The sequence below is a fragment of the Cantharellus anzutake genome (assembly GCF_015039405.1).
Source record: "Cantharellus anzutake strain C23 chromosome Unknown EI90scaffold_29, whole genome shotgun sequence".
NCBI lineage: Eukaryota > Fungi > Basidiomycota > Agaricomycetes > Cantharellales > Hydnaceae > Cantharellus > Cantharellus anzutake.
In genome coordinates, this window is record NW_024066979.1 from 575688 (window position 1) to 601959 (window position 26272).

Here is a 26272-nt window from a genome sequence, read left to right on the forward strand (position 1 = left end):
GTGGTTCATGGGGCTGGGTTTTGGTCCGTGGGCGCTACTGAGTCTGCAAAAACCTCAAACAAACACTCACCTACGTCTCTCTTGGACGTCAAGGCTGAGTATTATGATGTGAGGGGTCTTAGACGTGAGAAACTAGCTCAGAGGGGGTGTTAGGGTTGTGGATGGCATCTTTGCCACTTGGATGTAACTTCTGCTTGTCCCTTCATGGGTCTATTCAGTACTAACTTGTTATGTACAAGCTGTTATCTAGTTTATATATGTTTGAAATGCAATGAATGGCATGGGGGAATGTAGACGGGCCGGTAGGCAACCATAAATGATGAATATCCAATTGGGAACAAAGAAACAATAAAAGAAAATGAATGAATGGGGAATATGTGATAACGGGTCCGAAATGGAAATTGTGAAGGTTAACTCCGCAACACTTCGCCACAGCGCCCGCCTATCCTCCCGTCAGCAACCTCCTCGTCTCCAGCTTCCCAACGAGCCCTTATTCGTCCCAATTGGTGCAGTGGTTCTTGAGATGTGGAGAGGGGGTGAAATTGGCGGCGTGGTTGGGCGTGGGAATTTTGCTTGGGGTTGTCGGGAATGATGGGGAAAATAAGGAAAAATAAGGAATGAGTGTATGTAGTGTTGGATAGTGATAGAATGAGCATCGGGAGCGTCAGCGGGTATGTAGTGGGTGTTTGTGGCCAAATTCCGCAGAATCCGACTTTTTGCGGTACACGGAGTTGTCCCCACAACAGCATTCATGTCCATCCATGTATGCTCCCTTCCTTGACTCCACATTTCGGTATCCAAGCTTCCACAGCCAGCATTGCACTGTCCTCTCAGTAATGCTGTTCTTCCCAACTTGTGCCTCCAGTGTCAAGCCTGGGATGAGGACCTCATTAACATGCTTTGTGAGGAGATGCAGAGTTATCTGATGAAAAATGATCAGTTCCTGTCAGTTAAGAGTTCCAGCAATGACTTACTGCTCCGAGGTTTTGTTCTGCAAGATAGCGTTGAACCCCTGCAACAACAGCCTCATTGTCAAGAAGGCTCTCAGCACCTATCCTCTGAAATTTTGTGTGCTCAGGGAGTCGCCGGTATTTCTGAACATATGGAAGAGTTTCTCAGATCTTGCATGCAAAATATTCTCCTTTTCTCATGCATGCTGCTACTGCAAGACTTGCAGCCTTTGCAGGCTGTTTCTTTCATCGCAAACCAGTTTTCCACATCCAGCGCAGTTTCTCATATGATACAATGGCTGTAAGCATCATAATATTCCTCAAGGTCTTCTTCGTGTGGACCTTCACAGCATGTTTAAGTAACTTGGCCACAATGACCAACACATCTTCCTTGGGTTCCTCTTCTATCAGGATGCCTTCAACAGATGCAATGGCTTCATCTGAACTATAGTCAGGCCTTTCTGGAACTGCCTCTGGTTCTGCTGACATGTCGGAGACATTTGTCGAAGTGCAGATTGACCTATTTTTGGCACAAAAGTCCTTGTCATCATCACTGATATCTGTTACCTGGCCGAGAGTCAGTACATCAATCTTATTTCAGTCAACATTCAACACACATCTGATTCCTCCATAGTTAACAAGTCCATCCTGCTTATGATTCTCTGTAACTTCTCCTCAAATTTGTGAGCATGGAACTGATGAGTTTTTTCCTGGGCCATCTGGACATCTCCCTGTCGCCCATCAACACCTATGTGCTTGTGCTTCAGACAGTGGGACAAGTTCTTCAGTATGGGCCCACTTCTGGCACATTTCAGAATGTACATCATGACGTACCTTGAGCCTGGCCTTTTGCTCAAAGGCCCGAAATACACTATGATTGCATGAGGCAGCTGCTCCCTCTAACTCTCTCCAATGCTGCTGTCTGCGACGCTCTGAATGCTTGGAATTTCCAGTATAAGGTGCTCGGCCACAGAACTTGGCCTGCCACACACATCGATTTAATCTGAACCAGAAAAAGTGGACAATCTCGCTTACATTTTTGACCTGTTCTTCAAGGTTGGGATGTCTATCTGGGCCCATAAAGACTTCGTAAAACCCCTCTAAGCTTTTGATTGCATCCTCTTCATCTTGACAGTCATGATCCAAGTCGGAGAGGTCAGTTGTGGAATCTGAGGCATATTGATAATTGAAGTCGGAGTCAGAGGTGGCATCCTCAAGCCATATTCACTTCCCAAAGGCACCTGAGGCATTTCTTTCCTGCTCTCTCACCTGCTGCTGACAACATTTTTGGCAGGCATTTTGGGTTTGAGCGCTAACTTTCCCATGTGATAATTCCATCCATCTCTGCAGTCCAACCCTACATCACAATGCAGGAATGGTCATTCTCACTGCCAGAGATGCCTGGTAGCACCTCAGATCACCTCTTTGCCTTAAAACTTAGTGTGTGCTGTCTTAACAAGGCCCTTTCCTAATTTGGCAATTGACGTGGCCAATTTCGTGAGTCCGACTCTTCTCAGAGCTCATTTAACAAGAAATTTACAATCTGTGAAAGCGATGAAGGAGAGAACGAAGGAAGGTCAGTTGGGAGGTTCAAACGAGACCACCACCAAGCTGTTCCCTGGTTCTTTAGTTAGGATGGGGAAGTGTACTAGTGTTGTTTATTGTAAATATAGTACCAATCCGAGTGTTTTGGCTAATTCTATTTTTAAAGTTCCTGGGAATTGACTTACAGATAAACCGAGCCCTGCGGAGCTGTTTCTTTATTGAAATTTATTAATTTGTCTAGGTGTAATTTTGTGTAGCGTTGTTTAATTTGGATTTAAACTTGAATTTAATCTTCTACTTGGTGAAGTTTCAAAGATTCTATTCAGTTAATGAATTTGGATGGTGTCTGGAGTGTCCCTTGAGTTCGTTTTATTTTTGTCTTTATTTTATTGCTTGTTTTAACAGTAGCAAAATAACTGTTTTGTGTTTACACTTTGAAATCTGGAGTGTTAACCAGCTCTCCTGTTGAAATATCTACTTAATATTTCTCTCCTTAATTGCTGCCTTTTACTACAGTGGCAATCTTAACTGTATATCACTTTTTCGCACTGGAGTGACAACCAGAGATGCTTGAGAAAAATAATACTCTATTTTCTTACTTCTCTGAGGGGGGCGAAAGGTCGCAGAAAGGGTCTCCCTTTTATACTCCTTGGGTCGCCTTCCTTTTTCACGCTCTACCTTCTATTTACAGGATTTATTTACAGTGTATTTTTCTCAAACTGAATAAAAAGTGAAATTTTCACGCTATAGTTCCGCTGCGCTTTGCTGCGCTGAACTGCGGTCTACTGCGGTCAGACTGCGCCTGGAATCCTTATTGTCCTTCCTCGCCTAAGCTATTTTAATGGTTAATTAGAATTTGTCTGCGCCGCATTTGCCGCAGTTCCCTATTTCAAATTCCCCATATTTCCCATTAAGTTCGCTATGACTCGGTCATACTGAATTCAAACCTCGCATTACTATGCGTGCGACTGTGCTGAGACCTTCAGCTGATTTATTCCAATTTTATTTAGTGACATTTTAGTTAAAATGAGACTGAAATGATAAATGAGTGAATTATTCAGGTTTAAAACTGAAAGAAAAAGTTGCTAGTAATCAAGAATTACTCAAACGAATGTGTTATAGCTCTCTACTTCATTAGAACATCGTTCCCTAAAATTCCCGCCATGGTCCGTCGTAGTTTAGTAGTTTTCGTGAATTTCGTTCATATTCCCTGATTCCCTTTTGTATTATCACATCCTAATCCTCCATATGTATTGTTCGTTGTTATAGTAGGTCGTCCTCGAAGATATCATATTTTTATGTATTTTATTTAGGGCTCTAGACCTCTTGAAGCTGTCTTCCCGCGTGTTTTCAGGTTTCTAACTTCATGTCCTTGTATCTCATTCATTTCTGGATGTTTTCTCACGTTCTTGGTATCATAAATTTCCATTTATTCCCACCTTTCCAATGGTACTAAGGTTGTGTCCTATTTCCCTGTATTCGTTGAGTTAGCAAAGTTTCGCGCGCACATTCGGTAATCACGTGCGTCGTTCCCATAGTTGTTCGTATGCGGGAGCCGTTTTCGTTTAGTTGTTCGGGATTTATGATATGCGCGGGTGTTTATTTCTTTCATATGGGCTTCTGTGATTTATTTCAGATTTTTCCCTCATGATCTAAGGTTGTTTTGCACCTTTCGTGCTTTGTTTTGACCGGGCTCTTCCTTATTTGGACGGAAATTGGTCTTCGCGATCTGCCGAAGTGCGGATCTCGGTTCCGACGGCCGGTTCCCTGCGCATCGCCACCCTCACGTGTCATTACACATGATGCGGATTCCTATATTCCCGCCATGGGTATAACTTCACAACGGCTGGACCGTTTGGGCTGAGAATTTGCATAACTATAGTTTCCTATTTTTCATATTTTCCGTGTAAATTTCGTTGTATGTTTTAATTATGGATCCTACGCAATCATCGTCTTGTCCCTGAGCTCGGACTTTTGATGTCGCTATTCCCGTTATTGGATTTCTCATTAACGCATGATCCTTTTATTATGGAAATTTGGGAGGATTAAGAGTAGATCCTTTCCTTTCTAATGGGCTATCAAGCTTGTCTCGGTCGTTACTAGTTAATCTTCGCGCTTGCTTTTTAGACATTGTCCTCGTTTTGCAGGAGTTTCAGTCATATCTCCGTCGTTTATGGGTAGTTTCCCCTATAATTACTCTCATTGGTTCCGTTTGGGTGACATCTACATTTCCTATTATAAACACGACTTTGACTTTTGCATTAGTTCCTGAGGAATCTTTGTTCCGTGGTACTTCCATCCTTGCTATGTGTGCGGACGTGGGAAAGTAGTTTCCGTGGAGGTTCTCTGATTATTTTTATAGTCAAATCTTGGTCGATTGTCCTAATTCTTGGTTTAATATTTGCTATAAATTCCCCCGAGAATTCCGTCTCGTTGATGGTAAGCTTGAAGTATTTTTGTTATTTTTCTTTCTTTCGATTTATCGTGTATAGTCGTAATAATTCGTAAAAATTCGTAAAATTCGTTAAAATTCAGGTCCTTCTATGTTCTCATATCTACTTGTCGTATGAGGTTTTGTGATTTATCTGGCATATTTTCATAATGGGTTTCCATAGTGTGGCCGTTATTTCTCCTACAGCGAAGTTTCTTGGAAGCAAAACTGGGTGTCGGAATTTAGCGTCCCACACTGTAGTGATGGTGGTTTGGCTTAGCAGCTGCTGCTGCCACCTCTTCAATTCTGTGTTTAGAGGGTTCTGATTCAAATCCTGCATGTTACCACCTCTTTTTTTTTTGAGTTTCTCCCATAGAAAACTTTTGCATAAGATGAAAAACTTCCAAAAGGGGTGATCAATGTGTACATTGGGCAGCTGCTTTTGACTTTGTGATCAACCCCGGATCTGTGGCTGACCCTCTATATATTACTTTTAAGGGTGAGTACATGTGAGGTCTACTTGGTCTAGAGGGTTATAGTGCTGTTTATAGACCCCTCTGCTTGTGTGGGTTCGATTCATTCTTGGTGGGGTTTTTTTGCCAGAGTTATTGCACAAGGATGACTTCAATAGGGGGATTCACAAAGGCAAATCTGGAGCAAAACTAAGGCACAACTTGAATGCAACTCCATCACATGTGGGTGCAGTTATGCCTCAAAGTTTAGGATTAGTTTGGAACTAGTTATGGGGCGTTCACGAAGATCCATATCTTAGGCTCAACTAATATTTCTTTAACACTGTCTACCCTTGACTTATGTAAGAACTACACAGTTGATGTCAACTCTCAAGCCCCCACAAACAACCGACACTGAAGCATGCTCACAGTATCCAAAATTCCTACTATCAGCACCACCATCACTTAATCCTGTCCCAAACCTATCCTGCCATGATATGATGAAGGGATAATCAAAACTGTACAGTCCTCACCTGACTTTCTGTCACTGGGCAGTGGAGTTAAGAAATTTCTAAAGGCCGAGTTGGGAATCCAGTTGGGCCATGTGAGTTGAGACTCACAACTCGACACAACTGGCTGTTTTGTTGTAGTTTTGTTCAGTTGTGTTTGAGTTGAGGAACTCAAGTTGAGTCCGAGTTGTGCATAGTTGTGCCTTTGTGAACCCCCCTAATGTATATATAATAGCAATAAGCAATGCTACACTAACTACACTAAACAAACCCTTGTCAGGGCACACCCACACACCTGGCTCCACCCAGCCCCCTGGACCCAGCTCCACCCAGCCCCCTGGACCCAGCTCCACCCAGTGCCCCCTCCCCTCTTCCCTCCTTCTCTTCTTCTCCTTTCTTTTCTTTCTTTCTTTCCTTTCTTTCTTCCCTCTCTGTTAGAACTGGGTGAGGGCGGACGATTCCAGAGGGGAACCGGAGACTTAGCAAGGAGGGACCTTGGCCTCAGCGACTCAAGTGGAGCGCTGTGCCATTGCTGTTTGTCCATTTGGTCCTTAATTTCATAGGCAGCGAGCAGGAAGTCTCTAGGGGGCATTTCAGGTCGATTTTAGACTAAGGCCTAAAATGAGTATGTACAAGCGCTGATATATATAATGGAGAGGGCGAAAGCACAAGGAAACAAAGGGGGTCTGAATCGGAATGAAGGTGTCTGAACGGGAACAAAGGGATGACAGAAGTGGAGCGGTACCGAAGGTCATAGGGCAGAACCTGTGGTACATCCGAAAGGAGGTAAGGAGGGCGAAGCCCAGAGGGGCAGGAGGATGAGGGGAAGTGGGGATGATGACTAACTGGCTAGAATGGGAAGAAGCAGCAGTCCAAATAGGGATGAGGGGGAAACGTGAAAGATACATTACAAGCAGTGAAAGTGCCAAAGATGATCCATGGAGCTCAGAGGTTGCGGAGCTTACGGAGGTTACGGAGGCGGGGTTGGAAGTCCAAGGAATTTTGGCAATGGTGTTTACGTAGTATGAGGTCACCAATGCAATGGACTAAAGCTGAGGTGGAGTCAAAGTCTGAGGTAGGAGCTATGATGGAGTCTTGGAGTGAAGGTATGAGTGGTGTCCGAGTATGAGGTATGGGACAGCGGCGGAAGGTCGTAACTTGGCAGAAGGTCGGCGGAAGAGGGCCAGAGGGAAGAGAGAGGAAAGAGGAAAGGGGAAAGGAGTGGAGGAGAGGAAAGGTGTCAGGTCCGAAGGTGAGTATCGGAGCGGACGGATGAAGGGTAGGGGAATGACGGAAGGGTGGAGGTGTTGTGAGGAGGAAGAGGAGGAGTGGGAGGAAGAGTAGGAGGAGGGTGGCGAGAGGAGTGGTGTTCGGCCCGAGGTGAGTATCGGAGCGGGTGGAGATAGGACAGGAGAAGGATGGAGGAGTGGAGGTGGCATGAGGGGTGAGAGGGGGTGTGGTGTCAGGACCAAAGGTGAATATCGGAACGGACAGCGGTAGGGCAGGACTCCAGAGGTGGTGAAGAAGGAGGTCCAGGAGTTGGGTTGGGATCGGTTATGCATGGATATGACACTCTCCTTATTTCAATCTTCCCATTACTCTCCTCCTGTTTATCCCTTCTATTTACATGGACCACCTTTCCTTGTATCACTGTACTGTTAACCCATCTGGCCCAGACACCCGGACGGCTTCCCACTGTGCCCAGCACATGCACCTGCAGCAGATGCTCTTGGGATCCCCCATGGGGACACCCAGGTGGCTGTGGCTGCCTCTGAGGATGACGTGGCATCCATCATGTGCATGTACATAAATGTACCTGAAGTGGGAACCGAAGAAGTAACCTTCTTCTCACCTTTTCCACTTCAGGTAAGTAGTGTAGTCTTCTTCTTTAATAACAATTCACCTTTTCCACTTCAGTCTGAGTGGCCAGGGACAGCTGTCCCATACTGGGCCCGCCAGTATGCATGCCCGATCCACCCCCCACAAGGTCCTCAGTGCCGGGCACTATACCTGGACCACCTCAACCCCAGATGTGTCCCTGACAGCAGAAGAAGGTTTCAACTTCATCCCCTCCACCTCTCCTCCCTCCCCTGCCATGGTGACAGAACAGCAATATGACAACCTGCTAGCCCAGTTTCAAGAGCTGCAGGCCATTGTCGAGAGCCATGCCCTGAACCAACCTGTGCCTGCACCCACCCCTGCACCTGCCCCCCTGCCCACGCCTGCACATGCACCTGCGCCCAGACCCAAAGGGCCCAAGGTCGCCCCCCCCACCCCTTTTTCTTGGGAGCCAGCGAGGATCTTGACTGCTTCAAAGCCGAATGTGGGATCTACTTCTTCCACATCCAGGTGGCCGAGTTCCCTAGTGCCCTCTCGCAGATCCTCTTTGTGTTATCGTACATGAAAGGAGGGACTGCAGGAGCGTGGGCCACGCAATGAACCATCACGTTGCTGACAGCCAGCTCCCCCGCACTCACCATGGATGAGTTCAACACGGAACTTGATGCCATATTCCAGGACCCGAACTGGGAAGCTACAGCCTGGCAGAAGTTGGCAAACATCTGACAGGGGAGTGACTCCATGGATAAGGTCATCCAGGAGTTTGAGATACTAGGACCTGCCTCACGGCTGGGGGATGTTGGGCTAGTCAACCACTTCAAGCAAGCAATTAATGCCCGGCTCCATGAAAGTATCTACCACCTCCACCCCATGCCCACCACTTGGGCCGAATGGAAATGCGAAGCCACCCTCCTCAAGAACCAGTGGAGACACTTCCAAGCGACCCAGCCTCGTGCTACCCTCTCCCCATTCCTCTCTCCTCTTTCCTTCCTCTGACCCTCTCCCACCAACCCTCTGCCAAGTTACGACCTTCCACCGCTGTCCCTTACCCTGTACTCAAACACCGCTTGTATCTTCGCTCTGAGATTCTGTCATAGTTCCGACCTCAGACTTTGACTCCACCTCGGCTTAAGTCCATTGCATTGGTGACCTCATACTACGTAAACACCATTGCCAATATTCCTCGGACTTCCAACCCCACCTCCATAACCTCCATAACCTCCATAAGCTCCAAGCTCCATGGATCATACTTGGCACTTTTGCTGCTTGTAATGTATCTTTCACATTTTCCCCTCATCCTTATTTGGACTGCTGCTTCTTCCCATTCTAGCCAGTTAGTCATCATCCCACTCATCCTCCTGCCCCCCCTATCTCCTTTCGGATGTACCACAGGTTCTGACCTATGACCTTTGGTACTGCTCTGCTTTCATCTTCCCTTTGTCCCATTTGGACGCCTTTGTTCCAATTCAGTCCCTCCTTGTTTCCTTGTGCTTTCACCCTCTCCATTATATACTGGCACTTGTACATACTCGTTTTAGGCCCTTAGTCTAAAATTGACCTGAAATGCCCCCTAGAGACTTCCTGCTCGCCACCTCTGAAATTAAGGACCAAATGGACAAACAGCAATGGCACAGTGCTTTGCTTGAGTCATCGAGGCCAAGGTCCCTCCTTGCTAAGTCTCCGGTTCCCCTCCAGAATCGTCCGCCCTCACCCAGTTCTAACAGTGAGTAGGTTGGAGGTTGGGCAGAGTTGGTATGGATATGACAATAGCAGAAAAGGAGGTGATGCTGCAGGGCCGCAGGCAGGGTACACTAGCGGTGCTGCTGGGTGGTGGGTTGTGGAGAAAGCTGGGCAGGATAGGTGGTGGGGACGTTGTTGTGGGGACAACTCCATGCACCGCAAAAAGTAGGATTCTGCAGAATTTGCCCACCAACACACACCACATACCCACTGACACCTCCAATGCTCATTCTCTCACTATCCAACACACCATACACCCATTCCTTATTTTTCCTTATTTTCCCTGTCATTCCTGACAACCCCAAGCCAAATTCCCATGCCCAACCATGCTGCCAATTCCACCCCCTCTCCAGACCTCCATAACCACACATACAACCGAGCCATTTTTCTACCTGTTGGTGATGCTCTACCTTCCTTCTTCACCCACGGAGCATTTCCCAGAATGGAAACCCCACACTCGGATGGTTCAGCATGGTGTAGAGTCTCACATGGTCTTGACAGCACCTGTCAATGGCCATATCTCAGGAAGTACTGCACCAATTGGGACAAATGAGGGCTCGTTGAAAAGCTGGAGACGAGGAGGTTGCTGACAAGAGGATAGGCGGGCGCTGTGGCGAAGTGTTGTGGAGTTAACTTTCACAATTCCCATTTCGGATCCGTTGTCATATATTCCCCCATTCCATTATTTCCAATCCATATAAAATCGATAATAGCTTGTACATAACAAGTTAGTACTGAATATACCCATGAAGGAGTAAGAAGAAGTTACATCCAAGTGGCAAAGATGCCATCCACAACCCTAACGCCCCCCTGAGCTAGTTACCAACATCTAAGACCCCTCTTATCATAATCCTCAGCCTTGACATCCAAGAGAGATGTAGGTGAGTGTTTGTTTGAGGTTTTTGCAGACCCAGTAGCACCCATGGACCAAGACCCGGCCCCATGAACCACACCCACACACACTACAACCCTCCCCCTTCTCTCTGTCTCCAGTCTAGGCGATTGACCTGTTACAATGTAGGAGAGTGATAGCGGACAGGCACCTTTTGCAGGGCCATGACACCGGCCCTGACCCTTATCTGGATAGGTCGAGTACCCCTAAGCCGATATCTGTGTGTGATTTCCTGTAGTTAGCATGCAGGTTGTATTCAATGTGCTATTTCCACTATTGCATCACCCCTTACCTGCTATTGCCCCCTTTTCCACATGATCTATCTTCCCTTTTCATGTCATCTTTCTATTGGCTTCCATGTTATCTCCATTGTAGCCATGCTCTTGTGATTGGCAGTAATCATGTATATAAGGCCTTATCGCCAGCTGGGTTGGCTCCCCAGCTTTAACAATGACTAGTTTCTCAGGGAGACCTTCATGTGCAAACTGATGCATGGACTCTGACAGGAAGTCACCTGGTGCACCCGGGTCTGGGCGTGTTGCACCACAGTCGGGTCAATGGTACATTGATATGAGGAAAGTTGTCCATGTAATGAAAGAAGAGAAAGAAGGAAGAAAGAAGAAAGAAAGAGGAGGAAGAGAGAAGAGGAAAAGGAAAAGGGAGGAGGGAGGAAGAAGGGTAGGGGTACTGGGTAGAGGACAGTGGGATCAGGTGGGTCCAGGTCAGGCAGAGTGGGGTCAGGTGGAGTGGGGTCAGGCAGGTGTGCCCTGACAGTCATTGAAGCCAAAACCCCAACCCCCTTGACACCTTGCAGTAGAGTCACCTTTCAGATAAGTGATCATTCACACTGCCATTGTAACAGGGAAATCCTCCCAATGTCACACAGGCTCACAGGGGGGTGTCAGGGCACATACCCTGACCTGGCCTGCACCCTGACCTGGGCCTGCACCCACACCTGCTGTTAAGTACTGGATCAACAGCTCAAGGAACAAGGCCCCAGGGGGGTTGGGCTTCAGCCTCAGCAACTCTGAAGGAGTGCTGTGCCCACCTACTGTCTCAGTGCCCACATTTTGAAGTGGCTTGAGGCTGCCTTGTTAGGGGGGCAAAACCATGTCGATATTCAGACTAAAGTTATACTAATGTACTATACATGTATATATAGTCAGAGAAACTGAATGGGTCAGGTGATAAATTAACAAAGGGAAACAGAGACAAGGGCCAACATCCAGGTCAGAATGCATGGTTGTGACACCTGCACCAGCACCTGGCCACTGCACCTCCCATGCAAGCCCTGCACCAGATGCTCCATGCACTGGATGTGTCAGAAAATCGCAAAATCGATCAAATTCATGAGACTTGACATTTAAATGCCAAAATTTGACATTTAGACATGAAATTTGGCATTTAAGTGCTGTGGTAAATTGTTTAGGGCATTTTTAATATAATCAAATGTGTCATAAATGCTTCTTGCTGCATCGAAATCGTCAAAAACTTGTCTCATCTAACACATAAAGTACCACCACATTTTGTCATGGCCCCGCAAAGTCCCCACCCTTCTACCACTTCCATTACTTAGCGGCGCCGATGGTGGTTCCCGTCTACGGCCCCGTAGCGGCGCCTCCTTCTTTCTCCTGCCACCACTTGAGCTCCTCAGCCATTTGGCCGATACCGTTTTATTCTTATTCATTCGCTTAACTTACTAGCGGCCGATGTTGTTGCCGCTGATCCACTCCTTATTGACATTTGGTTTATTCCTTTATTGACACTTGGTTATTCCTTTATTGACATTTGATTGATTCGTATATTGACATTCTGATCCGCCACCATATTGGCACCTAGATTGTCAGGCTATCCATTCTGCCTCCCAACTTTGCTGTCCTCTGTCCCATTCATTTCTTCTGTTCCATTTCCCTGGTCCTCATTGCTCTTTTAGTACTTGCCAGCCCACTCCCGTCCTGCACTGGACCGACCGGCCCCTTCTCTGTTCTCCTTTTGTATTTATACTTGTAGTTTACTGTCGATGTACTTCAGTTCGAATATCGACTAGAATTCCCCCCAAGTACTCTCATCTTAAGTTCGCCTCTCAGTTCCATCTCCACTTAAGTCAACGTCGCCGCAAGGTAACTCCCGCTAACTTGAAATACGGGACAGCCTAGAATGCATGGCGCAACGCTCCAGCCAAGTCATTGAAGCCAAAGTCCCAACCACCACGACGCCTTGCAACGGAGTAGCTCATTAGCTAAGTGTCCACTCACGCTGCTGTACTCCGCTCCGCTTCCCACAAATACCTCGAATACAGTTTCTGACACATTTGACCAATGCGTTCTCATCAGCTGTTGGATGGTTGTTGTCATATCCATACAATCCCGACCCCTGCTCCGGGCTCCTGGAACTCCGAACCTGACTTCCAGAGTCCTACCCTACCGCTGTCCATTCCGATATTCACCTTCAGACCCGACACCACACCACCCCTCACCCCTCATGCCACCTCCACCCTCCTGTCCTTCTCCTACCCTATCTCCATCCGCTCCGATACTCATCTCGGACTGAACATCACCCCTTCCATCACCTCCTCCTTGCCGACTTCCAAGAGGTTACCCCACCTCCAGCTCCAACACCACCTTTGGTCTGACTCTGGAACATTCCAGGTCTGACCTCAACCTCGACAAACACCTATGCTCCCAACTCCGGACCTCCGCTCCGGAATCCTGGTTGTGTCTCCATCTCCGGAACCTCTGGTCTTAGCTCCGACCTCGGACTTTGACCCCACCTCCGCTTATACCCATTGTATTGGTTAGCTCATTCCATTTAATTATGTTTGCCAATATTCCGGAGTTTAACTTCCAAGTTCGGACTTTCTGGACTTACGTCAGACCTTGCAACTATTGCATTGCTCCATTCAATTCCACTATTCTCCCTCATTCCTATTTGGGCTGCTGCTTCCTTTCTATTCAGTCAGCTGGCCATTCCCCACTCCCATCCTCCTTCCTTCCTCCTTGGGCCTTGGCCCTTCACTCCTCCTTTGGGAAACACCATTGAGTCAAACACTTGACCCTTGGTGTTGTTCCTCCTTCCAGCTCCCTTTGTCTGCTTTCGGAGTACCCTTGCTCCTTTTGATTCCGGACCCCTCCTTATATACAATGTACATAGTAACTTGTAACCTCAGTCCAAAATCGACTTGAATTCCCCCAAGAGACTTCCCCTCTGCTAGATCCAAAATTAGGGACCCCTAGGACAACCAGCAATGGCACAGCGCTCCACATGAGTCGCTGAGGCCAAGGTCCTTCCACACTAAGTCTCTGATTCCACTCCGGAGTCGTCTGAATCCACCTGTTCTAACAGTTGTTGTAAAAAAACGCCATGAAATGTTTACTGGGTGTTTAGACGTTATATGGGATTTTCCAACATGGGGCCTTGGGCTTCATGAGACTTCTGGATATTCCCAGAAGTTTTCCTTCATATTGTAGCCACAGTGGGAATATGAGAACTTAGCTTCCTTCTCATCTTCTTACCCACAGTAGAGTGTGCCCTGAACAGGGCTGTTTACACAGAGGGCTGTGGGCCATAGGGGAGGGTCATGGGGACCTGGGAGCCACCCCCTGACAGGGGGACAGTGTTCTCAGATGGCCTACTGAAGATGGTCCTAGAGTACAGTGTTGGTAGGTGTCACAGCTGTATTTTGTCGGAAAATTGCGAGATCGATCAAAAACACGAGACTTGACATTTAAGACACCAAAATTTGACATTTAAACATGAAATTTGGCATCTAAACATTGTGATAAATTGTCTATGGCATTTTTTGATATTATTGAATGCATTTTTATACCCCTCAAACACTCTGAATATGTTTTTAATAACTTAATAAATGTGTCATAAATGCTTCCTACAGCATCAAAATTGTCAAAAATCCATCTCATATAACACATAAAGTAACACCACATCTGACCAATGTATTCTCATCAGCTGTTGGGTAGTTGTTGTAAAAAAACGCCATGAAACGTTTCCCAGGCGTTTAAATGATATACAGGATTTTCCGACATGTGCCTGTGCAGTCATGGGATCACCCCAACTACACTCACCACTGTATGTACATGAAAAGGCACTGTTTTGTAGCTCAACTGTACTCCACTCCACTTTGAGAGCCCATGAGCACCCATGAGAGTTGATGAACACCTAAGAGAGTCCATGAACATCTGTGAAAGCCATGACCACCCATGGTTGTAACAGTCATATAATTAGTCAGAAAATTCATGAAATTCCATGGGACCCATGGAGCACCCACACCTTTCACAAGTTACTGCAGAAATGGGATATTCAAAAATGATATTAGCAAATGAGGGATCTGGCTTCTGCCAATCTTACCCTGCCACTGAAACTAACCAGTGCAAATGATCTGCTTAATTCAATATGCTGAGCCTCACAAAGCATGGGAATTTTTCTGGGGCAGGCTCAATTGACAGTGTGACATCCTGAGATCAAGTGGATACCTTTCAATTGCAAATTATAGACTGAAATGCAAATCATAGATTCAGGAGAAGCATGAGGAGATTACCCACCAAGGATACATTTCCCTAAATGGAAATAGTCTGGCTCTTGGGCAATTCAGTTCAAGTTGCCATGGCCAACAACCTGTTCTTTTACAACTCAGTGTCAGGGCAGACCTGCCTGACCCAGCTCCACCCACCCTCACCTGGTACCCCGCCCACCTCCACCCCCCACTCTTCAGCATTGTTTCTCACTTCATGTTTTTCCTTTTGTCTTTCTGTTCTTTTGCTCTCTGTCATATCCATCCCCGGCCATCGACTTCCGGTCCCTCCGATTCCTCCGTTCCAACTCCGCTCCTCCCTCACTAACCTCGGAGCCCCCGTTATTCCGCAATCCTCTCGGTACCCCTCGATGGTCACCACCCCCCCATTCCAATTTATTACCTACGCCTCCCTAAGTACGGAGCCCCGAAGACTTCCGGACAGCTCCGACGTCCGCTAGCGCACCCCCGCCTCCGCTGAGCAATACACTCGCCTGCCCTGCAGAGTCCACCTTCGGGCTTATCCCTCCTTTCCGTTTCTGGGTTATCGCCTGCCTTTCCGCTAACCCCGTGAACCGACTCGTCGGTAATATTCAGTCGGCTAATGGTTAAACCCCGTTAGCTCCGCTCCGTTCGGCTCCGCCAATTGCGGAACCGTCTCCGCTGTAACCATATATATATCCCACTTGTACATAGGTTACGCCCCAGTAGAAAAATCAACTAGAGTTCCCCCCTAGGTTCTAATTGCCAGTCAGTAAGTTAGGGCACGGACGTGTCACTAGGCACAGCGCTCCTGGCAGAAGTCGCTGAGGCCGAAGCCCTCCGTTACGGAGACATTCTTTCGTCTCAAGTCTGGTCTCTGACACTCTCTTGCCCTTTCTTCTATCTTTATCCACACAGATGACATTTCCCCTTATCTATGTATTATTGACCTGCCCACGACGCGTGCATGACGCACCCAGCCCCAGACGACCCGGACGGCCTCACGGTGCAACCCAGCACTCACCCTCGGGATCCCCCACGGGGACACCTGGATGACTGCAGCTGTATGCAGGGTGACGTGGCAAACCTCATGTGACCCAAGCCGCATGTACATAAAAGTACCTGGGGTGGGAACCGAAGAAGTAACCTTCTTCTCACGATTCCCACTTCAGGTAAGTAGCATAGTTTCTCTTTTAATAACAACTCATGATTCCCACTTCAGTCTGAGTGGCCAGGGATTGTCATCCCGGATCGGGCCCGTCACTACGCACACCCGCTCTACACCTTGCGACAGCCTCAGCACCAGGCGTTACACCCGGGCCCCCTCGACCCCAGATGCGTCCCTGACACTCAGCCAGCATAGCAACCCACAATCACCCAATCTATCTCACATCTTGAGTGACAGCAACAGCAACATCATGAAGGGCTGTCAGAGACGGGATTATTGTCAGAGGCTGGGATATTGTCGGTGTCAGAGATTGTGGCAGAGGTCTGTTGGAGCGCGCACGCGCGGATATGCGGGCGGAAATATGCGGCGCGTCCGGAAGCGCTGTTCAAGGTTAGCAGAGTGGGATCGTGGCCTCAGCAACTCAGGTGGAGCGCTGTTCCCTGAGCTTGACGTTTGGGGGAGATCCCGTATTTACAAACTGACACTTACAGCGGACTTCAAACCAGACTTGTGGGCGGAGCGGACCTGTAGGAGGAGCGCAGACTCCGCGAGCACGGACTCAGAGGGGGGAAGCCCCCTTTGCAGAAGGAGGGACTCAGACCAGACAGGGGGGTACTCTAGTTGATTTCAGACTGAGGTCCCCAAAAGTATTTACAAGATATATAAATAGGCAAGAGGGAATATAGAAAGGCCGGTCAGTCCGGCGTGGTCCAGCGCGGAGATAAGCGGGGATTGTCAAACTAAATAAGGACAAGAGCCCGGGAACTGGAAAGGAGGAACAGATCACTAAACAATAAGTGGCAAGGGTTATTGATGAATAACTGAATGAGATCAATAACCTAGTGCCAATAAAGAGGGGATCAAATGCTGATATTGGCAGGGAAGCAAACAATAAATGGCACTCGGCAAGGAATGAATGATAAGCTGCCAAGTGACAAATGGCCAGAGGAAAAGCGGAGGTCAGCGCGCGGCGCCGATACAAGTCCGCAAATAAGCGGGGTCGGTGCGGTGCCGACACAAGTCCGCAAACAGAAGTTGATCTGCCAGCACTGTCACACAAGGACAGCATGAAGGCCAACAGAGGTACAGAGGGGAGTGGGAGTGTTGACCTGACCAGAGGTGTCAAGGGCAACCAGAAGTGGCCAGAAGGTGCAGAGATGGGCAGAGGGTGCGGAGTGGGCAGAGGGTGCGGAGTGGACGGAAGCGGGGCATGGCTGTGACCACATAGTGGGAAGCGATGAGTGTGGTTCAGATGGAGACAAGGCAGGCGTGACTGAATGCCGGGAGCGCCAAGGGCTCAGGAACTGGAGGTAAGGTCGGAATACCGGCAGGGTCTAGGTTCTGATTCTTGGCCAAGTCTCATGCAGTAAGGCAGGGGGCCAGACATGGGGTTGGGGGCTGGTTAGGATGGGTTTCGGGTCGGCGGATTCACCTATCGGCATTGGTTCGCCGCTGACGGAGCCCCGGGATTTGTCGGTCATGACAGTAAGGGCCCATGGAGATGGAAATTGATCCCATTGGTCTTCTTTGCTAGAGATTGGCTAGGACAGCCCTCAGTGAAAATTCAAGGTGATGTCATAATACTCTACCACAATAGTTAATTTTACCTCTGTGTTAATGATCATGTTGGGAGAATTTGGCATCCAAGACCCTTGCTATGAGTTCCCCTTGGAAAACCAGCAGAAAATCTCCAGCTTTCCAGTCTGCTTCATGGCTATACCAAGTTTGCTACAGCAAGGACAGTTCCATACCTCCAGCCTCCATATCAAAATCCTGGTTTTGGAGCACAATATTTTCTATCAGGAGACCATGAGAGTTCTGGGGAGGTTCCAACAATGATGCCTTTAGCATGAATTGTGGACAGTGTACCAATTTTCCAAATTGGATTGGAAACTTGCCACAACTAATAAGGCAATGCAAAGATAAGTGAGAGTCTAATCTATGGTAAATACACATCTGGGCTGAACTGCATCTTGAGATAGAGAAGCCAGTCAGGATAGATACAAGGTTCTGGAGGAATTTGATGGTACACCATAAGATACTGAGGCTCAGCAATGTGGATTCACAGGCTCCTGCTCAATGACATCAGGGTTGGGTGAGGTTTCCAGTGGAAGGCCTTGTCAGGAAGATGGAGCATTCAATCCCAAGGCACTGAACTGAACTAGTTCCACACAATTGTCAGGCCCATCCTCCCCACTCCAACAGATGGATGGGACCACAAGGTCAGTGAATCACTAAATGCAGGTATAGAGCATGCCAACCTTATATCCTTCAATTTTTTTGTGAACATAACACTCTCTGGAAAACCACTAACCATGAGTTCAAATGCAAAACACATGAGTCCTGCTGAGAAGGCAATGATGGAAGCCACCAGAATACTATGAGGTGTATATGATATCTGGATGGAGACCTATCAGGGAAAATGTTTAGGTGGTGAACAGTAGGGAGCATAGCTGAAAAACAAATACTTAGGACAGAACTAAATTGAACACTCCCAATCAGAGGCCCTGCTACCAATGGTAAGCAAGTTGGCTGTTCATCACATTGCTAGGGAGCAAACTAGTAAAGTTATCCATAATAGATTAATGATTTTCTGAGTTCATGTGTTAAAACTTGAACTACAGGCAAATTGGGTGAAATAGTCAGAATACATGAGTTATGCAAAGGTAGGGTAGACTTATGAGCTAATCTAAATGGTTGAGTGATGTTTGAAAACAGTACAGCAACAGTTGAAAGATTCTGAAGCAACTTGGTGATTCACTCTTGGGAGAATTCAACTGCCAGCATACCTGTTCATACCTGCTCAGTGCAGCCATGGATTGAGCATCACAGGACATGCACTCACCAATATCAGTAAAGGTCAGGACAGCTTGCTATACCATCTTTTGGTGCTCCCTTTACTGACATGTCATTGAGATACAATCTGACACTTTTGTTGCAGTATGGAACTTAAGCAAGTTGAAATGAGTGAGGAGATGCTTCAAACAGCCATGCCTGGTTCCTCACCCACATTTGTAATCTCTGAGACAAAGCTCCCAGTATGTCAAGTCTGCCTGGAATAGTTCAATGGATGTGATAACAGTGGGATCTGTGAATTCAGGAAACTCACTGAGGGATGAAACAAATTTTCCCAGATTGTCCTGTAAAGAAGATAACAGATATTGGAGATTCCCTTCAGGGTCTCCCAGGCTGTCAGGCTCTGCCATGGAGAAGGTAAAGCACTTATACTCAGCATTGGAATGGTCTTGGTCAATATTGGTATACAATCCAGATATATTTGTCCAAAAAAAATAAACAAATTTTTGGTTAATTGTGAAGACTATCCACAGTCTGGATAAGTTTGGCAGAGCTGCTGAACTTGCTAACATGAGTGGTGAATTTTTGCAGGTTCACATCAAGCCAATCATGCTCCAGTGAATTATGAGTGTCAGTAGTTCCTGAGACCATTCAGATAATTTGGCATACAAATGCTGTAGGAGGGCACAGTGAGTACCATACAAACAAGGCCAGAATCATGTTTCTGGAGGCCCAAACACCCTCAAGTTTCCAACACAGTCCCAACACCTCCAACACACTTTCCCCAATCTTTCCAAGCTTTTCTCATGATCCATGTTGCCACTTCCCCAAATTTCACAGTTATCCACCATTTTCCCCATATCTCCACCAAATTCCCACCAATTCACACAATTTTGAGCTTGATGGACAGTGATGGATTAGGAGAAGAGGATGGAATGATGGGATGGGAGTTAGGATGATGGATATGCAGTGGAGAAGCAAGATTGATGGTTCATTATTATGTTCATCATCACCTTGTGTGTTACAAAAATGGGGGCAGAGGTGGGATGTGAGGGCATACAATTTTAAAGATATTTTAGCAGGTGTTGTAACAGAGACATTTACAGAGACTTGATTGTCAAGTTTTGTTTGATTATTGATTGGATGAAATTTAATTACTCTACATATCACATGATACAGAACCCATAAGAGTCTAAAATGGAAATTCCCATTTCTATAACATTGTGGTCCACCTTTTTGCCTTATTGTTCCTTAGCTGAGCTGTTAACATTCTTCCTGTTTCCATTGTCACTGTCACAACCATGCATTCTGACCTGGATGCTGGCCCCTTGTTCCTTATTTATTACCTGACCACATATATTCCTGTATAATACCTTTAATCTGAATATCAACAAGGTTTTGTCCCCCTAACAAGGCAGCCCCAAGCCACTTCAAAATGTGGGCACTGAGTGTAAGGAGTGGTAACCCCACCCCTTATTTCCCATTACATAATTGTATAATTGTCTTGTAATAAACATGTATATACAAAGTACATACAATAGTGTGGGAAAGTGGAAAGAGCAACTTAGCCTTTTCCTCCCACTCCTGTTGCAATAATAACTTCATACAAGTTAGTTTTGTCGACAGCCTGACCAGGGTTGGCACCTACACCAACCCCTTACACTGAGACAGTAGGTGGGCACAGTGCTCCTTCAGAGTCACTGAGGCTGAAGCCCAAACCCCTGAGCCTTGTACCCTTAAGCCACCAATCTGGTACCTAATAGTCACAAACTGTCAGGGGATGACTCCCAGGTCCCCATGACCCTCCCCTATGGCCCACAGCCTCACATGCAAACAGCCCTGTCCAGGACACAATCTACTGTGGGTAAGAGATGAGAAGGAAGCTAACTTCTCATCTTCCCACAGTGGTTTCAATATAGTGAAAACTTCTGGAGATATCCAGAAGTCACATGAGAGGTGGGAACCAGGGCCTGGAGCATGCAGGGTGGGGTGCACATGCAGGTCCAGATGCAGGTGTGGATGTGGGTCTGGGTCCAGGCTAGTCAGGGTGTGCCCTGACATTTACCAGCCTACTATGCCTTTTTTGACTGTCTTTTATGGTGCTTACTGGAAATAGAAAGTGCTATATATGGTAATTTCTGACTACATCTTCCTGCCTTTTATGAAACCTTATATATGGTAATTCCTATCCTTAAATTATATCTTGCCTTTCATGGTACCTACTAGAATGGAAGTTTCCATATATAGTGATTTCCATACTTGGACAGCAGCTTCTTGCCTTTTATGGTACCTTCCAGAAATAGAAATTTCTATATATGGCAATTATTAGGGAGAGTTCCATGTTTCAGGGCCTTGTTAACAATGGCTCTCCAATCATCTTGGTGGGCACATCTCAACCCTATTTGGGTTGATTGACTTCCAAGATGGATTGCATTGGTGAGTTCTCTCCCTCATTTCATTCTTAACATCTATTCAGATTCCAATGTGACACTGTTGGCTGATGAATATCAGGCCATGCAGATGTATCCTGGTGATGCTGTTCATGAGATGTGCAATTAAGGCTGTCTGTTATCTGTGTCAACCAATGAAAGTACACATGAAAACACCATGCAACAATGTGAGAAATCCTTAGGAGAACAAAATCATTTATATTTAATTTTTTCACTCTATGTGTAGAGGGTGCACAGCATGAGGACTTGATTTGCTCTCAGAGCTCTGAGAGGTCCATACCAAGTTTGCTGATGTAGATAGGAGGCCCAAAGATGGAAGGGGCTGGGAGGTGCTTAGGTAAGGTTGTCCAGGGTTACTAAACTAAATGCTACCCAGGACTTAGGTTAATGAAAAGGTGAGTATTTTCCCAGGATCATCCCTTTGCCAGCCCCCTATCCTGCACCAAAAACCTATAGAAATGGACTGATTCAACCCCCTTTTTATAACATTCATACAGACTCCTGTGAAGACATATAAAGGCTTTTGGGTGGGTCCCCATGGGTCTCTATTATGGAGTCCTGATGCAGAGACCAGATCCTTGGACAACTCCAGAACCAAGGCCAAGTGGGGCATGGGTTGTAACATGTCCTACCACAGCACAATAATTGCAAGCCACATGTGGAACAGCAATTAAGGGGTATGCTTGCTTGAGTATCTGTACATACTCCACATTAAGATCATCAGGGATGGAGTTGCTGAGCCTGAGGTGTGTGAACTCCAGCTTGAGGGTTGAACTGCTCAGGATCCAGCCCAGCACCTTGTACATGTGGATTGCAGCTATTTGCAGTAACCCATGGCAAGTATGAGCAAAGTATTCCAGATCATCATGAGTGGGTTTCCGGTGTGATTCTTTGGTGCAATCGTGGAGCCCCACCTCTAGCATGAAGCACATTATGTCATCCAAGTCCTTTGGGGTCATGGACACATCTTCACTGGCAATGGCAAAACCCTCTGCTTGAATGCCATCCCATGCAGAAGTAACTTGAGGGTCAGATTGACAGCTGATGAGGATAGAAAAAGATCTCCAGAGGGAGTTCAGAGAGCAGAAATATGAGCTTCATCAAGATTTTGAGTGTTGCAGGGTTTCTGCATTCATCTAGGCCATCTAAATGATAACAAGGCAAGAAGGCAGTATGGCCCAGATTTGCCACATGGGGTCAACAATCCAAGCCCTGACTTACTCCAGCAGCAAGGAGCTCTTGTCAGTCCTTGATGGTGGAAATTCTGGAAGCAATTGCCCAAGTACAGGCCAATCACCATACATACACTCCTGTAACTCCACCACCACTGGGGCTGCTAGTGCCAGGTGCTACAACAGGACCCCCACCCCTTCTGAGCCATCCCTGACACATATGTAGCAGCATCCAGCATCCACTTCAGAGAGCCTATCTGAAAATATTGCCAAGTGTAAAGAGCCCAGGACCAAACACTGGAACTTACAATCCTTCCCTAGTTGAAAAGATTATACATTATTTCTATTCTTTATGGTAGTAGACTTCCAGTTGGTCAGGTTTCAACAGTACAATATATGTAGATCTGACCAACAACAAAATTTGAAACAGCATTGTTGGGCACTTATTTTCTCAGCTGTCAAAAATATCTGATTATTATTTTGAACTTTTTCAATCTGCATGCTGAAGGAGGAGAACAGAAATCCTATAAAAGGCTGTTCTTTCTTTAGATGTTTATCTGTTAGTACCTTAACTCAACCACTGTAGCATTTTGGTTGCTTTGTGTATCAATAAGTTTGTGTGTGTATGTAACTCTCAGGGTTCAATTCACTTGTCTGCCTGATTATAATCATGCTATAGACTGTCAAGGACACATCTGGGGTAGAGGAGGCCCAGGTGTAACACCCGACACTGGAAGCCTCATGGGGTGTGGAGCAGGCATGCATACTGGTGGGCCCGACTCAGGATGTGGTCCCTGGCCACTTAGACTGAAGTGGAAAGGGTGTTATTATTATTAAAGGGAAATGCTATACTACTTACCTGAAGTGGGAGGGTGAGAAGAAGGCTACTTCTTCAGTCCCACTTCAGGTATGTGTATATACATGTGGCTTGGGTCACATGATGGGTGCCACATCACCCTTGCACACTGTTAGATATGGTGAGTTCAGATGATTCTGGAATGGAATTGGAGACTTAGCATGGAAGGACCTTGGCCTCAGCGACTCATGTGGAGTGCTGTGCTGTTGCTGGTTGTCCTGGGGGTCCCTAATTCAGATCTAGCAAAGGGGAAGTCTCTTAGGGGGGAATCAAGTCAATTTTGGACTGAGGTTACAAGTTACTAGGTACATTGTATATAAGGAGGGGTCTGGAATCAAAAGGAGCAAGGGTAGTATGAAAGGAGACAAAGGGAGCTGGAAGGAGGAAAAACACCAAGGGTCAAGGGTTTGACTCAATGGTGTTTCCCAAAGGAGGAGTGAAGGCCCAAGGAGGATGGAAGGAGGATGGGAGTGGGGAATGGCTAGCTGACTGAATAGAAGGAAGCAGCAGCCCAAATAGGAATGAAGGAGAATAGTGGAATTGAATGGGACAATGCAATAGTTGCAAGGTCCAAAGTAAGTTCAGAAAGTCCAAACTCGGAAGTCAAACTCCGGAATATTGGCAAAGGTAAATAAATGGAATTGGCTAACCAATACAATGGTATAAGTGGAGGTGGGGTCAAAGTCTGAGGTTGGAGATAAGACCAGAGTTCCAAGGTGGAGATGCAAATGGGATTCCAGAGTGGAGGTCCAGAGTTGGGAGCATGGTTGCATACTTGTCTGGAAGGTGTTGAGCTTGAGGTCAGACCTGGAATGGTCTGGAGTTGGACTGAAGGTGGTGTCAGAGCTGGAGGTGATGGAAGGGAAGTGGGGCTCTGGAGTCAGATTCGGAGTTCTGGGAGCCTGGAGCAGAGGTCAGGATTGTACAGATATGACACACACAGCCGTAGTCACCTGGGTGTCCCCATGGGGGATCCTGAGGGTGTCTGCTGCAAGCATTGATGGAGAGAACAAAGGAAGGTCAGTTGGGAGGTTCTAACAAGACCACCACCAAGCTGTTCCCTGGTTCTTTAGTTTGGATGGGGAAGTGTACTAGTAGATTTGTTGTAAATTGTCATATCTGTACATCCCCAATCCTGATTTGACTTCCAGACCCTCCACTTCACCACCTCCGGAGTCCTACCCTATCCCCATACCCTCTGATATCCACCTTCAGACCTGACATCACACCTCACTCCTCCCCTTCTGCCAACCTCTGCCAAGTTACAATCTTCTGCCGCCATCCTGTACCCCATTGTCAGGGCATGCTGTGTGCCACACTGCACTGCACCACTCTCTTCTTTCCTTTCTCCCTTTCTTCCCTTCTTCCCTTCTTTCTCTTCCTTCTCTTCTTCTTCTCTATCCTTATAAGGACAACCTTCCCTTCTCTCCCACACCTGTAGCACAGATGCACCCAACACCAAGCGCCCCGTATGGGTACCGTAATGCCAGACACACTGCACATTCTTACTTGTACTCCCCATCACTGACACTCAGGATCGACTGTGGAGCCACCTGTGACAACCTGGCCTTGTCCGGGGCTGACGTGGCACCTCCATGTGACCCATTTCACATGTATATAAACTAAGCTGAAGCAGGACCGAAGAAGCAGCCTTCTTCTCACTCCTGCTTCAGGCAAGTAGTCCATCTTAGTTTAGCTTTCCATTTTAATAACAATACACTCCTGCTTCAGCCTGAGAAGCTACATAGGGACATAAGCCCAGGGAAGGGCTGCCCACCATACGGTCTCACTGCTCTGCTGCCATCTGGGCTGCTAGCACTGAGCTTTACGCCGCTACCTCCACCTCCCTTGAGCCGTCCCTGACACCCATACTCAGACACTGCTCATGCCTTCACTCTGAGATTCCATCATGGTCCTGACCCCGGACTTTGACCCCACCTTGGCTTAAGTCCATTGCATTGGTGACCTCATTCCATGTAAACACCATTGCCAATATTCTTCAGACTTCCAACTCCACCTCCACAACCTCCATAAGCTCCGCTACCTCCAAGCTTCATGGACTGCCTTCAGCACTTTTGCTGCTTGTAGTATACATTTCACACTTCTCCCTCATCCCTATTTGGACTACTGCTTCTTTACATTTAGCCAGTTAGTCATCAACCCCACTTCACCCCATTCTCCTGCCCCTCTGGGCTTTTCCCTTCCTACCTCCTTTCAGATGTGCCATAGAGCCTAACCCATGACCCTAAGCACTACACTGCTTCCGTTATTCCCTTTGTCTCCATTCGGATGCCTTTGTTCCAATTCAGACTCCCTTTGATTTCCTGTGCTTTCATCTCCCTATTATATACAGGCACTTGTACATACTTGATCAGACCCTCAGTCTAAATCAACTTGATTCCCCCCTAAGAGACTTCCCCTCTGCTACATCCGAAATTAGGGACCCCTAGGACAACCAGCAATGGCACAGCACTCCACACAAGTCACTGAGGCCAAGGTCCTTCCACACTAAGTCTCTGATTCCATTCTGGAGTTGTCTGAATCTGCTGTATCTAACATAAATATAGTACCAATCCGAGTGTTTTGGCTAATTCTATTTTATGGGTGAGTCTAAAGTCTCTGAGAAATGACTTACAGATGAACAAAGCCCTGTGGAGCTGTTCCCTTAGTGTAACCTCAATATAATTCTGTGTAGGATTGTTAAATTTGGAATTTTGACCTGAAGTAAATCTTCTACTTGGTGGATTTTCAAAGATTCTACTCTGTCAATGGGTTTAGATTTTGTCAGAAGTGTCCCTTAGTCTTGTCTTATTTTTGTCTTATTTTTATTGCTTGTTTTAAAGTAGCAAAATAACTGTTTTTGTTTACACTTTGAAATCTGGATCCAGTGTTAACCAGCTCTCCTGTTGAAATATTCACCTAATATGTCTCTCCCTGATTGCTTCCTTTTACTACAGTGGCAATC

General features: G+C 46.8%; 1 protein-coding gene across 1 annotated transcript; it reads right to left on the reverse strand.

Annotated features, from left to right (window-relative positions):
• Positions 1-664: 664 nt before the first annotated feature.
• On the reverse strand, positions 665-2200 carry EI90DRAFT_3124842 (uncharacterized protein; the record flags this gene model as incomplete). Its single annotated transcript, XM_039063760.1, has 7 exons — positions 665-922; positions 975-1094; positions 1245-1517; positions 1568-1711; positions 1785-1931; positions 1986-2119; positions 2179-2200. 7 exons carry the CDS (start codon positions 2198-2200, stop codon positions 665-667), a joined length of 1098 nt encoding a protein of 365 aa, XP_038915258.1.
• Positions 2201-26272: the final 24072 nt, after the last annotated feature.